A 15,766-nucleotide genomic window follows, 5' to 3' on the forward strand; every position below is an offset into this window, starting at 1 on the left:
TAAAATTTATCAACAGATCAAAGCTTCTCTTGAGATAAGACAGTCTTGAACTAGAAACAAGAAACAAATACACACTCTGATTTTATCAGAAACATGAGAGGAGGCGGTACACCTGCATTCAGGGAGAGCTTCTATTCCAGGGTATGTTAAGAAAACAGGGGACAAGAAAAAGTAAAACCAGTGGAAGTGGAGTTTGACTACATTGGCAGAAACTGGCAGTCTCCATTCAAGGGCAAATACCACATGATCTGTACATGAAAAAGCAGATAGTCAGAACCTCAATTTCAGATCTGCAACTCAGGATGGGGAGGCTTTGCTCACTGTGGATGTTAAAGAGCCTATAATGTATTTCACGACAGCACGCACATTAACATAGCAAGTTGGAGAAAACCCTCTCAGAGTAACTGAAGTCTGCCTACTGAAGTGTTCTTCTGCAGTCACAATCATATGCAATATTCTTAACTTCCTGACCTGATAGGTAATGTACTGATCAACAGCTGCTGTTCAACACATTCAGCTGCACCACTGATGGACAGAGACGTAAAACTGGAAGGTAATGGTGAATGAGCATGTTTAGCACAAAGAAAGAGGGATAGATAATCAGAATATTAACATCAGAGTACAATGGATGCTTCTGCCTTCCAACAGATTTCACAGAAAGGCAGGTATATGAACCTATACTCCAACCATAAAAGAAAATAATTTAAACACAGTACATTATTTTACCTGTCTTTGCATCTCTTCAATCTGTCGCTGGGGGACACTTTGCAGAATACTGTACATTTCAGGCATCTTTTCTTCAGGGATGACAACAGAGGCCCTTATTAGCAAAAAACAGAAAACAAATTATATTTGAGAAGAAAGACATTCTACTTTAAAAGATGTCAACAGCTTTTCCAACCCAGAATCTTGTCCTATTCTAATAAAACACATTCAGAAGATATTAGCAGAAAGAAAACAGTCTTCTCTCAGTGTAATTAATGATTCTGTAGCAGTTCTTTCACAGCACCAGCCAGTCTGCTCACAGATAATGCCACAAAAGTCTGTGGACTGATGTGTACAGACAATAATAAATATGGAAGGGACAGAGACCCAGAAATCCTGAAAATTCTCATCTCTGGATTGCCACGGTCTTGCTGTCAGCTGAGATTTTTTGGAGTGATCAAACAGTAATAGCGTACACACTGCTTTTCTATGTGTTATCCTAAGATCACTGGGCATAGTACATGCATGGAAAATAATCTAAGCTCTTAACACAGTGTACTCAGCTACAAAATAATTATACCTTTCAGTCTCATGTGATCTTAGGAATCATGATACAACATAAAGAATTTAGCATTTCAGTGATGCAGTTTTTAGCATATATTTTTCCTAAAAGAGCCTGAATGCAGACCAGATTGAATTCAAGCACATGATAATAAAGAAAGTCTGCTTTAGAAAAAATATCATTGGCTACAGGACAACCAAATGCACTGTCATCTCTGCCTCATTTGTTTTTCTCTTGTATTTTTGACACATAATATATCCAGGGACTGCATGTATCTTACTCTCTATTCTATTCCCTGTAAATGCCAGTACACTTGACTCAGATTCTATTCAAATCACTGAATGAAGTCTCTTATGCAGTGGTTAGATGTATAACAGTGAGGATATATACAAACCTCTTCCAGTCCAGAACCTCTGAGAAAGGTAAAATGTAGGAGTCAGCAATTATGACTGGGACACAGCCAGCTTGAAGAACGTCACTTAGCACAGCCTGTCCCAGGCGGGCTCCACGTAGAATGACACAGAATGTAGACTCCTGTCAACAAATGGTATCCAACACACAGATGAGGGGGAAAAAAAGGAAATGTTAGATTTGTATATGTGTGGTTATGTATACATCATGCTTTCCTGCTCTCCCCCTTTTAAAACACAAGACAAAAGGAAAACAGGCTTGCTCTGTGCAACCAATGTATTCTGAATTATTAGCTAATTCAAAATAATTACACAACTTTATCTTTCAGAAGCTCAAAAATAACACGAGTGGACAGATAAGAAATCAGCTAATGGGACTATTCTATGTTTTATTTTAATGGCCAAACTTCAGAATTCTAATTGAGAAAATTCAAGGGGAAAAATAAACATTTTGAAACTCAGGCATAACAAGATGAGCAACAATTAACATGAACTTACTGAGTACAAACTGTATGAAGTCAAGCTACTTTTCTTCCATTATAGGGCAATCCAGCTCTGTGGATAGCAGAGAAGTAACAGATCTCCTATTTCAACTTTAAAAGGCATTTGATATCATCTTTGATAGCATTTTCATAGGCAAATTAAGAAATCATGGGTTAGATAAAGCCCTCGTAGGCTTTATATAGCAGTATAAAGCAGTCAGTGGTGGCTCTCAGATAAAACAGTGATGGACTAAACAACCTTTTCCAGGTGGAACAGTATTCAATGTGTCTCTTAGTTAACCAAATAGAAAAATTAAGATCATACTTATTAGATCTGACAATACCTATGATGTTGTAGGATTAGCAAGCATAATCGATAATGGGATTAGAGTTTGACATTATATGGCTAATTTGACTAAATAATACCAATATAGGGCTCAACACTTGAACAAAAATAACCAACTGCGCAAATATAAAGCATAAAGTAACTGTCCTTTTCTGCAAAGTGCAAAACACAGCCATTTCCTACAAAAGGGCAGGAAAGAAAGAGTATTCACATGTCAGCAATGTTGTGCTCTTGAAAAAACAAGCCATTCCACTCACAGGTTGTACTAGAATGCAGAAAGAAGTACAATCTATGAGACCTGAAGGAATTACTCACTCTTCTCAGTAATGAAAGACCTCAGACAAGCAGTGTGTTCAGTCTTGTGCAGTGCAATTCCCGGGGTAAAAAAAAAAAAAAAAAAAAGGAAGATTACTTACCTTGAAAGTATGATCTACAAGGAAATACTGACTACCTCAACACTACTTACTCTGAAGGGGTGAGGGCAGGAGGAAGGTGGCTAAAGGGAGCTTCAAAGATATAAAAAGTTGTTGCAAAAAGGAAGAATATAATCCCCTTACATCCACAACACACAAGACAAAAAGCCATGAGTTTAAACTGTGGCAGAGAAGACTTCTTGACTATGCTGCACTCACGCTGTAAACAGGGACTTTACTTCTCACTGCCACTGACAGATCTTGCTACAGAGTCAAGATCACAAAATAAATGCTCGTAGAGTTCAGCAGCACAACAAAGAAAAAGCCCAAGTCAGTATTATCCCTAAGTCTAAGAAAGAAAAATTATAAAGTTGATACAGGGACTCCTACAGATAAGAAAATATCTGTCCTGCTTGTGTTCTGTGGCCTGAGGAAAAGGAGCCAGGACACTCAGCAGGGCAGCAAAACATCAAAATCGAACTAGGAAATACAAGGGAGTTTTGCTCTCTCTTGTTTCCTAATGCAATTGTAAGATGTTGTTTATATCCATAGAGTACTAAAAGGCCTGGACATCTCCTCCAAGAGAAGACTGCAAACAGGAAGCATTAGCAACCCAGAAGCCCAAGAGCCTGTCTAGTAGGAAGTCTGTAAAGGCAGCACTGGAAAGGATGAACTGTGATCACAGTCCCCCTTCCCCCACTCTCAGACAGGAAAAGATGGAAAAGAAGGGTTTGGGGAATGGAAGAAGCAGGGAGAATGAACACACTGACTCACTGCATCACACATCAGCAGGTGGAAAAGACTCTAGTAAGGTCTGGGAGAGGGGAAAAAAAAGCAGCCCAGATGTGGACATGTGGACACACATGCTCATCTTCCCAGATAACCATTTTTCCTGTCTAGACAAAGGTTACTATAAATACATCTCTTCGCATCACCACTGTTATCAGCCAGACATTCCAAAGAGAGATGCAGGGCTCTGCGAAGGAAAGTATTTTAACAATCTCTGCATGTGCCAGCTCTCTTCTGAGTTATAAAATCATATATAGCAAGATATAGATACCCTGACTTGCTATCCTTGAGCAATCCACTTTGTATTTCAAGAAATAAAACAAACTTTATTTTTTCCCCTTTTGGCTGAAAGTTTAGGACTCAGGGTGACCCTTTCCTCCCACTCCCCCTCCTCCACAAGGAATTTTAAACATATTTCCTACAAAACATAACAGGAGGGGTGGTAACTTTGCCTTTCCTCAGCTTGTTTGTTATTTTATCATCATTTGCTGAAGTTCAAAGACAGATTATGTGCTGGTGGCCACAGACAGAGCACAGTGGCCTATGGCATAACTCACTTCACCACACTGCATGCCAAAGCACCTCTCTGTTAGTGAACTGCCAAGAGACACAGGGGTCTGAGAACGCTATCTAGTTTTATCTTCACTGACACATCAAAAGGCCTCTGGAAGTTGGGCCAAGGCCATGAAACACATTTCACCTAGATGTTTTCATAGCTGCATGCTGACAAGTCTTCCAGCTCAGTCCGTCATATCCATACAGAGAATTCTGTAGGGTTTAACTACTAAGCTGCATATAAAAACCATAATCTGACCAACTCTCCTTAAATGCAGCAGTCTCTTTTGCTCCCAGATAAATCCACACATGAGTTCTTTAAAGTTCATTTTAATCTTCCCTCCAATTGACAAAGCTATCCTCTGTTCCAAGCTTCATCTAGCAAGGCCTGGACTGTCACATATGAGAAATCACTTCCAAATTCATGCCTGCTGAAGGTCATTTTGCCAGTTATTCGGAAGGGTGTAGATTCCAATGTTCTTCCCCAATTTTAAAGTAAGCAATTTTGTCTGGCCTCCAGAAGTTTCGCCTCCCACTGCTGCTAGTTTTGGCAGTATCTTTGTATAATTTTTTAAGTTTACATGATGTTGTCATGTGTTACTACAAGACCACCATGACCAATCTCATGAAGTTGCTATACATAAGCAGTGTCTTCAAATCACAGCATAGCCTGTCTATCAGTTTGAGTACATTGTTCTTGGCCCTCTCAGAAGTAAGAATAAATTTAGGATATAATATTCAAGCTAACGTGACAAATTATGCAGTTTCAAAACATAGCCAGCAAGTTAATTAAACACAAGGAAGTACCCTACCAGTGCTAACCAGGAACAGCTCCACAGCTAAGACAGTCACTTAGGGGAAGAGAAGTTTGCAGAAGAGACAGTCATACCTGAAGCACTTGAGGATAATCAAAGACTTGATTCTTGTGACAGCGTTTGCGAGCAGCAGGTACCCCATCTGACAGATTTGTGCATTTGTCTAGGATCAACACTGATTCCCCATTCTCTGCTTGAAGAGCTTCCAACTCAGACCGATATTCTGGGTGCAGAGCCATCTGAGATGACAGAATGAAATACCTGCGAGGACTGAAAAAACACAGCAAGGTTACCTGACAGCACTCTAGAACACATTTCCTTCTATCCTGGAAAAGCACAGCAAGATTAACCAAAAGAGGACACAAGTCCTCTTGACAGTCAAGACCGTATTTTCAGACGAGGCTGGAAAGGGTAATGATGCAATACAATTAAACCTTGGATAGTACGTGGCTCAGCATTACTTACAGCTTTGAATAAATTTGCACTTGGAAAGAGTGCTGTTACATTAGAATAGGCGCTTGCATTATAACCTCTATTATAAACTGAAATAAACATTACATAGCTACATATTAAAACAGTTTGCTACTGATGCCAGGATTGTTCTTTTGTTTGGTGTCTACAATAACAAAGTAGATAGGACACTGAATGCTGCTGCATCCTCCTCCCATATATTTTCTCATCACCTTTAATTGAAAAAAGATGCTGAACTGAGGACTAGGCTACCCTGTGCTTATTTAGTCTTGATATGGTGACAGCAGCAACAGGACAAGTTCATCTCATTAGCTGTGATTAGTTTCTGACCCTTCTGGGCAACAGAAAGGCAACATTTTCAGGACAAAGTTGAAGGACCATTATCCCATCCATTCTCAACTTCTACCATGCTCCAAAACCAGAAGCATTTAAAATGTGCTGTAATACTGAAGTGTTTCAAGACACTAATTAACACTGGAGGTAAACCACACAGGAATACACTCTCAAATTAGATGCTCACTGCTTAAAAGAGTTATCTTAATGTTGGGAAATAGCATGTCATACAATTGTTATACTCATTTGCATCTACTCTGGTTTCCTTTTTAAACGGGTCAGTGAAGTCAGACTGCTCCACCGCTCCCCACTGAATGGGACACAGTGAGTGCCTGCCCTCACGCTGCCAAAAGACCACAGGAAACACAAGGCCTGCACTTAGGATTCCAGTTCCACTCCACGTGATGCTATCTTTAATTTACAGCTCTGAAAACACATACAAACACACACTTTATAAAGTCAGACCTCTCCTGCTGCTCTTCTCACATCTTCTACTCATTTTCATGCTGGTCACTTTAGTTGCCCCAATTAACAGATGAGACTTGCATAGAATTTTTTTTAAAACATTCTTTTTTCCAAGCCTCTAACTGCTACCAACTTGCTACCATCAGCTATATATAATATGTATTTCTAACAGAGATGGATTTAAAATGTTTTAAACAATCCAACTAAAAAGGAGAGTAAATCAAAACCCCTCAGTTCAGCTCTGTGGGAGGAATAAAAAGGTATTTGCCTTAAAAAAAAGGAAACACTGCTGCAGATGAGTGATAATAAATGTCTATAACCAGCTAAAAATTATGCAGGTTTGTTTGTGTATATGTTTAAAACCAGATTTTGCCTGGAAATTGTCATCCTATGACACTCACAATCAAGCTATCAATTCTTGCTACAAAAGAAATGACATCCCAGCTCCCGGGAAATAACACACTAGTGCAGTGGAATGTAGTAATCCATCCCACGCAAGCCTGATTGCTGAACATTGTTCCCTTGTCACACTCCTCCTGCATAAAGCAATCAGAGATGCGAATGTGTCTCAATTAGTAATGCTGGCTGGCCACTAGATGGTACTCCAGAGGCTACAGTCTGCTCCTCACCAAAAAAAACCCAAAACTGAAACAAAAGTTTGGTAACTTTGAGAACATGGAAGCTCCAACACATTATTGCATCAGCTCCCACACAACAGTTTCTCTCATCCGACCTGAAACCAGACATAGCATTTAGCTGACTACATGGACATGAACAATATGACACCATCTCTCTTTACAATTGGTTCTATACATGCTGAAGCTTATCACAACATTCATGCTTTCCAGACAGAAATACAAAATTCACTCTGTGCTGGACTGTAATACTTGGGATCTATGAAGAATCAATTGGGATGCAACCAGATGCCCCGACACTGGCCTGGTCCAGCAGCATCACAAGCAGGAACATAAAGGGTGTGAGCAAAGCAAACCACTGATGCACAAGTTTGTCCTGTAACTGACTGTGGCATTTGACTTGGAGCAGTCTAGAACACTGCCCTTACTAGAGAAGACAGTTGGAGCCAAAGTACAATAACTTTTTGTGTCTGATAGCGGCAGCACCTTTTCAATCACAGTTTTCAACTTTAATAATTCATATTTTCTACAGGATGCTCTCAGAAAAAAGGACCTAAAGTTTCTGCATTTCTAAACCTGATCTTCACAATCAGTGGACATGTGATGTTACTCCCACTGCCTCAGTCTGACCAACTTCTAAAACATAACAGAGGTAAGACCTAGCTACAGTGAAACACTTTCAGCTCTGTAATTAAGAGGCTTATGAAATTATTGTAATTAAGAGGCTGTGGATTTTGTCTACCCTGACTTTAGTAAAGCCTTTGATACCATTTCCCACAGCATTTTCCTGTTGAAACTGGCTGCTCGCAGCTTGGATGGGCAGACACTTCGCTGGGTAAAAAACTGTCTGGATGGCCGGGCCCAGAGAGTTGTGGTGAACGGAGTTAAATCCAGCTGGCGGCCGGTCACGAGTGGTGTCCCCCAGGGCTCGGTTTTGGGGCCACTCCTGTTTAACATCTTTATTGATGATCTAGACAAGAGGATCAAGTGCACCCTCAGTAAATTTGCAGATGACACCAAGTTGGGCAGGAGTATTGATCTGCTCGAGGGTAGGGAGGCTCTGCAGAGACCTGGACAGGCTGGAGCCATGGGCTGAGCCCAACTGGAGGAATTTCACTAAGGCCAAATGCCGGGGGCTGCCCTTGGGCCACAACAACCCCCAGCAGCGCTACAGGCTTGGGGAGGAGTGGCTGGAGAGCTGCCAGTCAGAGAGGGACCTGGGGGTGTGATTGACAGCCAGCTGAACAGGAGCCAGCAGTGAGCCCAGGTGGCCAAGAAGGCCAAGGGCATGCTGGCTTGTGTCAGCAATAGCATGGCCAGCAGGGACAGGGAAGGGATCTTACCCCTGTACTTGGCACTGGTGAGGCCACACCTCGATTCCTGTGTTCAGTTTTGGGCCCCTCACGACAAAAAGGACATTGAATGACTCGAGCATGTCCAGAGAAGGGCAACGGAGCTGGTGCAGGGTCTGGAGCACAGGTCTGATGGGGAGCGGCTGAGGGAACTGGGAGTGTTAAGTCTGGAGAAGAGGAGGCTGAGGGGAGACCTCATTGCCCTCTACAGCTCCCTGAAAGGAGGGTGCAGAGAGGGGGGATGAGTCTCTTGAGCCAAGGAACAAGCTCCAGGACAAGAGGAAATGGCCCCAAACTGCACCAGGGCAGGGTTAAACTGGATATTAGGGAAGTATTTCTTTGCAGAAGGGGTTGTTGGGTGTTGGAATGGGCTGCCCAGGGCAGAGGGAGGAGTCCCCATCCCTGGAGGGGTTGAAGAGTCGGGTTGACCCAGCGCTGAGGGATCTGCTGGAGTTGGGAATGGTCAGTGTGAGGTTAATGGTTGGACTAGAGAAGCTTCAAAGTCTTTTGCAACCGAGATGTTTCTGTGAAATATTAAAAGAGCAGTCAGCCATAATCAATTAAAACATGTCTTCCAGACTTACACCTACTCTCGTTCTGAAGACATGAATGGATGAGAGAAACCAACACTTCCCAGGGCAGCTCATTTTAATGGCTAATTACATTTGCTGTTAGAATTAGTGCTGTATTTCCCACTTGTCTTGCTTTACTTCCAACTACAATGTCCAGGGGGCGGGGGTGTTTGTGTCTTACTCCATTACTTTAAAAAGAAAAAAATAAAACTCAGTATTCTAAGCTCTGGATGTAAATATTCCCATAATCAAATCAGCTTTCATTCTTCTTTTTCATAAGCTAATCAAAACAACCTCCTTAAGCTTCATTCTGCAACAATTTCTTCCCTTCAGAGCTGTATTTACAGGCTTCTCCTGTTCCAAACTCTCCATGTCATTTTGAAAGGACTTCAGAACCACAAAAACACCTAAACTGATTTACGAAGAATGTATTCGTAAGACATACAGAGGTAAAGATCACATCCTTGCTCCTATTCTCCTGTTACTCATTCAGTTTGCATGGGCTGATTGTACCTGAGGCACTTGTGTTGATCCCCATGATCCCTTCTATCTCTTTGAAGTCACAATGGAGGTATAGCATGCTTCTTTTATCACTGCAGTAGGGATCTTTTGCCATTACTTTGCTTTCAAGTATCCTAAAATAAACTGAAGCAATCATTTATTAGGGAATCTAGATTGCTTTAAATTACTGCCTTGCTTTACTTACAGTTTAAAGAAACCAAACAACTACTTCTATTTATATCTGAAATCAGCTCACTGGAAATAGTGAATCTAATTCTACTAGAAACACTGTCACACTGTCATATTTCACAGTTCAGCTTCTGCAGTGGGAAAAACAGAATCAGTACCAAAAAATCCTCAGTTCCTAGCTAAGCCACACATTGGTAGATGAGTCAAGGCCATCAGCAATGAAGCCATCACATATTTTAATAGCAAGTGCTATTAAAAGCAACTCTTAGGAAATTGCTCAAGCCCACCAACAAGTTAGCAGCTATATTGGTATTTTATCAGCATCAATATTAAGCATGATATTGAATATACTTTGCCCAATCCATGGGAATTGCTTTACCCAGGTCCTCTTTCTGGTAGATCCACTTCCCCCGACAACGGGCTGTAAACAGGAATACTGACATCGTAGCCTTGCCGGTAAGTCCACGTGGAGAAGCCTCCACCAGCCAGCAGAGCTCTGAAAAAAATACAGGAAAGAGACTTTAAACAGAGTATGTATACCGTGAGAACTTGGAGCGCGATTTACTCATTGTCATTACCAAGAAAACATGCTCTGAGGTAAGTTTTTCCCTCAGCTTTTGTCAGTGGCATTTTTCATGCAGTTTCTTGGTTCACTTTAGTTTTTGTGACTGGTCTTAATGCCAGATTGAATCTAGTCATCAACAGAATGCTTACGACTACATATGATCACTGAGGAATGGACCATTTTTGCATTAATCTAGGTAAATTTAATCTATTGCAGTCATTGAGATAATTTTGCCTTTTTGTAAACTTACAAGTCCTAACTCAAGTTTAAAGAAATACATTCTTGATTATTTATACTAGTTAACATAGTCCTCAATGCCTGCACTGAAATAGGGTACAGCACAGCTCTTGAAGCATTAGAGACAAGCTGTATTTCAGATACAAGTCCAGGTACAATAATGTAGTATTTTGGCAGTTTACAGTGACTCTGGACTTCTCATGGCTGGAAACATAGAGTTCTTTGTAGCTGTATTTTCAAAGTGATCGTATATAAACTAGTGAAACATTTCATTTTTATAATACACCAGAAATGCTATAAACAGAAAACATGACGACAACAACAACTCTGTATGTTCTGAAATGAACTTCCATCAGCAGAGGCTGTGCTAGAAAGCATGGGAATCATTAAATATTGATAAATTAAGATGTAATTCAACCTCCTAACAGGGTGACTGATTGTCTGTGGCTTTTCCTAGATGGGACAACCTTTTGCCACTCAGAAAAGCTTTAAGAAGCTAGAGGACATCAGCTTTTCAGTTCCCATTTCATCTCCAGTGACCAGGTGACACCATGAACACACCATCCTCTTTCCAAAAGAGATTCAGCTTTAGTAAGACTTCTATAACAGCTGCTCAAACTTTCAGTCCCATCTCAGCAAGCAGCAGGGCATACTACTCTTTAACCTGCCCCAGGGATACTGAGTCTGCTTAAGGACCATACAAAGTAGTTTGGAGAAAAGTATTTCTCCAATCCCAGTTTCTCTCTTTCTGTGTGGAAAGAAGCAGAACACAAATACACCACTACACTAGGCACTAGAAAAAGGATCTTGAAGAGCTGTGCCCACTGTGGCAGAGATGATTCCAGCCAAAAGTCTTATTATACAGGCTTGCATACTGTCACAGGTCAGACTGGAGCAGACACATGTCTCATCAGTAATCAGAACAGACACATCAGAACAAAAAATCAAGGCAAGACTGGAAGAGGCTCTCACCATCCACCAGCTGATATTATATTTTCAGATATCACTGAATGAAATCCTTAGTGCAGTGCTTGGAGAAGCAGTTTTTCTACAGCTGTTATACAACAGATCATCGTTACACCTAATTATCACCCAACACCTATCATTTTTTCCCACCAGAACATGACACCCCGGATAAACACCAGTGTAAGCTCTGCCTGGTCTAACCCCCATCAGATGTCCCACGGGACACTGCACTTCCTGCTTTGACCTGCAGCACAGTTGTTCAGCATTCAAACACTACCATCACACTTTGCCATAAATGTGACTTCACCCAAGCAGTGCAGCAAGCAGTCCTAAGTGTCATTTAAGAAGCTCTCTGAAGATCCCAGGCTCTAGATTACAGATGCATTTCAGCTTGATGACAATTCCAAAATCGAAACAACTTGCCCTTTATTACTCTTCACTCGCAACACAAACTATGGTAGGAGCAGAAATCAACTCGAGAACAGGATGATAAATCAAGTATGTGCTGAGTGAGAATTTATTTTCCAAATCAAGTGATTACGTTGGATTCCTTTCCAGTGCCCCCCTCCACCCCCCGCTTTGATGACACGTACAATGCTGTTATGACTAGGTCTCACTCTTGAAGCTGCATGTTCTGTGTCTTAGTCATGTTAATTCAGTTACAAGCAGGGAGAAAAAATTGGCTTGGGTGTTGCTGCTCTTGCACTTCATATCCCCCTCCTCTTTTTAAACTCCTCCTAATTGGGAAACTACAACCAGATTGTTTTAATTGGATCCGGTGAAAACATGACAGCACCTCATCAGCCTTGAGAAAGCAGGTGTGCGTCACACAGACTTTTACCTAAATAAACCCACAGGGAACCAACACCAGTTAAATAACTCCACTCAGAATTTCATCGTATGGTGCAGTAAGGGAGTAGAGATATTAACTCTTAATGTACTCAAGACAATCTTTAAATTGCACTTATCGGTGAGGAATGAGCCTGTTCCTGAGCAACTTTTCACCACTTCTCAGACACTGATCCTTCTTGCTCTCCAGGAAGTCCCCCAACTGGTCTGTACTCTTTCTGCCCAGCTGCCATCATCATCAGCTTTCTGCCAAACTTCACAAGTCACTGAAACCAAACTCATTAACTGAAGCAGAATGAAAAAGTATCTTAGTTCATATGTTCAATTCTACAGCTACAGAGTAGCTTTGCAAAACAAATCCTTTCATTCTCATTATTGTACCAAATTCAATATCAGTTATTAACAAATAATAAAGAGCTTATTTTTTAAGTCTTATGGCAGGAGATTACATGTTATGGCAGCTAATACCAGCAACATAGCCTCCATGCCCACAAGGCAGACTTCCATCTATGAAATTATGGAATAAAGCACTTTTACACTGTCTTTGGAAATTGGATTTAATGATTTAATAAACAAATAACCCCTTAGTGAGGTAACTTAGCCAAAGACTCTTCCAGATGTAAAAATATCATATAACTGAATTCCTCTTTGTGTATGAGGTCTTATTTTACCTGGATTAATACTCTCCAGCAAATCAACAGAACACAATTCTATTAAACCTCATGATCCACCGCCATTCAACTATGTATGATATCTGATATTGCCAAATAGAGAAGGTAGGCCATACTTCTGATGCAAACTTCACAAATATTACCCCTTATTTCACAAGCGATACACAAAATTCCACAAATCCAGTCTTTCTGGAGTTGTACTGATACAGTTCAGAGCAGTCATTCCAAATCACCTGAACTCTGCCAACGTACCTTTATTTTGGCCTGCAGCCTCTCACCCTGTGATGCTACAAACAACTGTCCTTCACGTTTTGTTAACTACCCATTCTGTAACACACGTGGACATTCTCAAATTAAGAAAACACACCCTTGTTCTGTTAGACAGGAACTAAAATCTCCAGAGGTCTCCAAAATCATACTGTAACCTCACACTGCACCACCCAGGCCCTTCCAGGACTAAGTTCACACTATAGACTTTCACAGATCCCTTGTCTTCACACCTGTGACCTGTAGTACAGATCTTGCATACAATGAATATAGTCTAACTGTTGGCTGCCTACAAAAAGGAGTTTCTACCTTTTCTCCATCCCAAGCATTGTTATTGCCTCTCTTATACATTACAGCTAGTAATCATACAGCTGCAGGGCGAGCCAGTTTGGCAAGCTACAACAGCACCTGTATGCCAAAAAATGATCTAATTTGTTTTTAAATTCCAAAAGTTAGCTTTCTAGGTATGACAAACAGAACAAACACCTACCCAAATAATACATTTTCTGCATGCATACTAAGCCAAGACACCTAAGGACAAATATAAATGGACATTTGACACAAAAAAAGTAAAAAAAAAAGTTGTGCAGTGTAAGAAACCTACTGCATTCAATTAACAAATCTACTTCTTCAACAGACACAAGCATCCACAAACACACAGTCCCAGAGCAGTCCATTTCATTAAGCAGAGCATTGTCAAATGAAAATTCCCTTTAAGAAGTAAAAAACTTAACAAATACAAGTATTTACTAACAGATTAACAGGTTTGGTTATGTAAGAATGATGCTTGACTGCCCTCTTCAGGCTAACCCACATGCACATAACATTTCATACAGGGAAGTAAAAAACTAAAGATTTGCTTCACAGTCAGTAATGTAATTACACCGAGTAAACTTAGTCTTCAAACATGTCCAGAAAAGATGTTTTGTTCTGGCACTGAAGGATGTTTTAAATCATATTTGGCGCAAAGAAATCAATATATATTCCATGCACAAACATCTTAGCAATGATCCCGTATCTCAGGCAAGATTTTGTTGACATTTGGCAGAAGAAAGTTAACCTTCAAGAGAGGGACTGGTTAAACGGGGCCTAAGTCAGCGGAACTAAGCACATACAGGCTAATCTATAGAAGAAACACATTCAGTAACATAATCTAAGCTAAATTTTCTTTGCCTTACAAACTCCTTTGCTCTTCCAAAAGTAAAATATTCTCTAAGTGAAAATGGAGCTCAGGATTCATGCCTTTAAGTTTCTGGCAAATATTTTCAAAACACACTTGCCAGAGAATAACTAAGAGCATTTGTCCAATTACTAATACAAGTGGAATAGTTAAGACAACAGAAACTATTGAAAATCACCATAGTTTTGTTGAGTAGCTGCTTTAAAATGCCCATGAAGCACCTGACTTCTATCAGAAAGTTGCAGCTACGATCATCTTTGAACTTCTAATTTGCATCAAATGGGACATCTGTAAGGTTCAGTGCAGAAACACACAAGGTACAGGTCTAACCTTACGATTCCTCACCCTTACAGCAAGCCCAACAGTTAAGAGGAAACGCTGTCAGCCACACCCTGTATAAAATTAAGGCTGGGGCTAAACTGTCAGATTTCAGGAGCAAACGTCGTCTACCAGACAGAGACTCCTTCCTGGTTTTCAGAAGAGAGGAAGTCATATTCCAGCTGTGTAAAGGTTAAGGAGCACGCCCATTGCTATCAGCTGCACTCCTGAGCTTGCTGCTTCTTCGATGGCATTTAAACCCAGATCTGTGCATTCGAACACAGCAAAACTCATACCTATCTCTAGGAACATCTAGGGCAGTGTTATAATCTGGTGGCCCTCCAGGCAGCATATTGAAGAGCAAGTGATTCGTGCCTCGATCCCACCTACAGCAAAAGAAGAAACAGACAAAAATTAGAAAGGTATTCCCTACAGATGGATGACAAGTTGTCAAAGCCTGGCTCTGGCACTGACTCACTGCATCCTCCCCTCCTGCCTTAACCTTAGTTTTTTCCACTTTGCATTCTTTAAATTCACACATTTAAGTTTCAGTAAGTACCTGGACAACTGTGCCAAAGCCTGAGCCGTCTCCTTGATACGGAGAGCGTTCTGATTGAGGACATCTATGGACGGTACAAAAAGGCAGGCCCGGTTGACATCGTCAGTGTAGAATTCACTGTCGGAGATGGCGGTTAGCAGCTCATTGTATTCCCTGGAAATGGTGTTGCTCACCGATGTCCCATATTCATCCACATACTTTTTCAGTGAGTAGATATATACCTTGATTTTGTTTTTGGGATTGAAGCCACAGCGATAGACGTCGAAGCAGGTGTGCATCCTGCAGCTGAGGTCTCCCCGCTCAGGAATGGGGCTATCAGCAGGGAGCTTGACCACGGGCACGTCATGGACACTGCGTTTTTCAACGGTCCAGTCACTGGATGACTCAATGGAGTGAGGCCAGAACTGGAACATTCCAGTGGCAATTAAGCCAAGCAGAACGATGGAAAAGAGAGTGATGTAGTAGATGCGATGCTTGGTTTTCATCCTTGGGATGAGGGCTGGACCCCGGGTGTTGTATTTGGCTGACGCACACATAATGGAATCAATTATCTCTTGTC

The 15,766-nt window shown here is 41.1% G+C and overlaps 1 protein-coding gene across 1 annotated transcript in view; it reads right to left on the reverse strand.

Annotated features, from left to right (window-relative positions):
* EXT2 (exostosin glycosyltransferase 2) overlaps positions 1 to 15,766 on the reverse strand; it is an 80,954-nt gene extending 65,188 nt beyond the window's left edge. The window contains exons 1-6 of the mRNA XM_026849613.1: positions 15,208 to 15,766; positions 14,945 to 15,034; positions 9,975 to 10,091; positions 5,152 to 5,347; positions 1,662 to 1,801; positions 727 to 820 (exon numbers count right to left, since the gene is read on the reverse strand). Of these exons, the coding sequence (XP_026705414.1) occupies positions 727 to 820; positions 1,662 to 1,801; positions 5,152 to 5,347; positions 9,975 to 10,091; positions 14,945 to 15,034; positions 15,208 to 15,743 (1,173 nt within the window). The 5' untranslated portion in view covers positions 15,744 to 15,766. The remainder of the gene's footprint in view (positions 1 to 726; positions 821 to 1,661; positions 1,802 to 5,151; positions 5,348 to 9,974; positions 10,092 to 14,944; positions 15,035 to 15,207) is intronic.

This window comes from Athene cunicularia, assembly GCF_003259725.1.
Source record: "Athene cunicularia isolate RWA chromosome 5 unlocalized genomic scaffold, athCun1 chr5_part1, whole genome shotgun sequence".
Classification (NCBI taxonomy): Eukaryota; Metazoa; Chordata; class Aves; order Strigiformes; family Strigidae; genus Athene; species Athene cunicularia.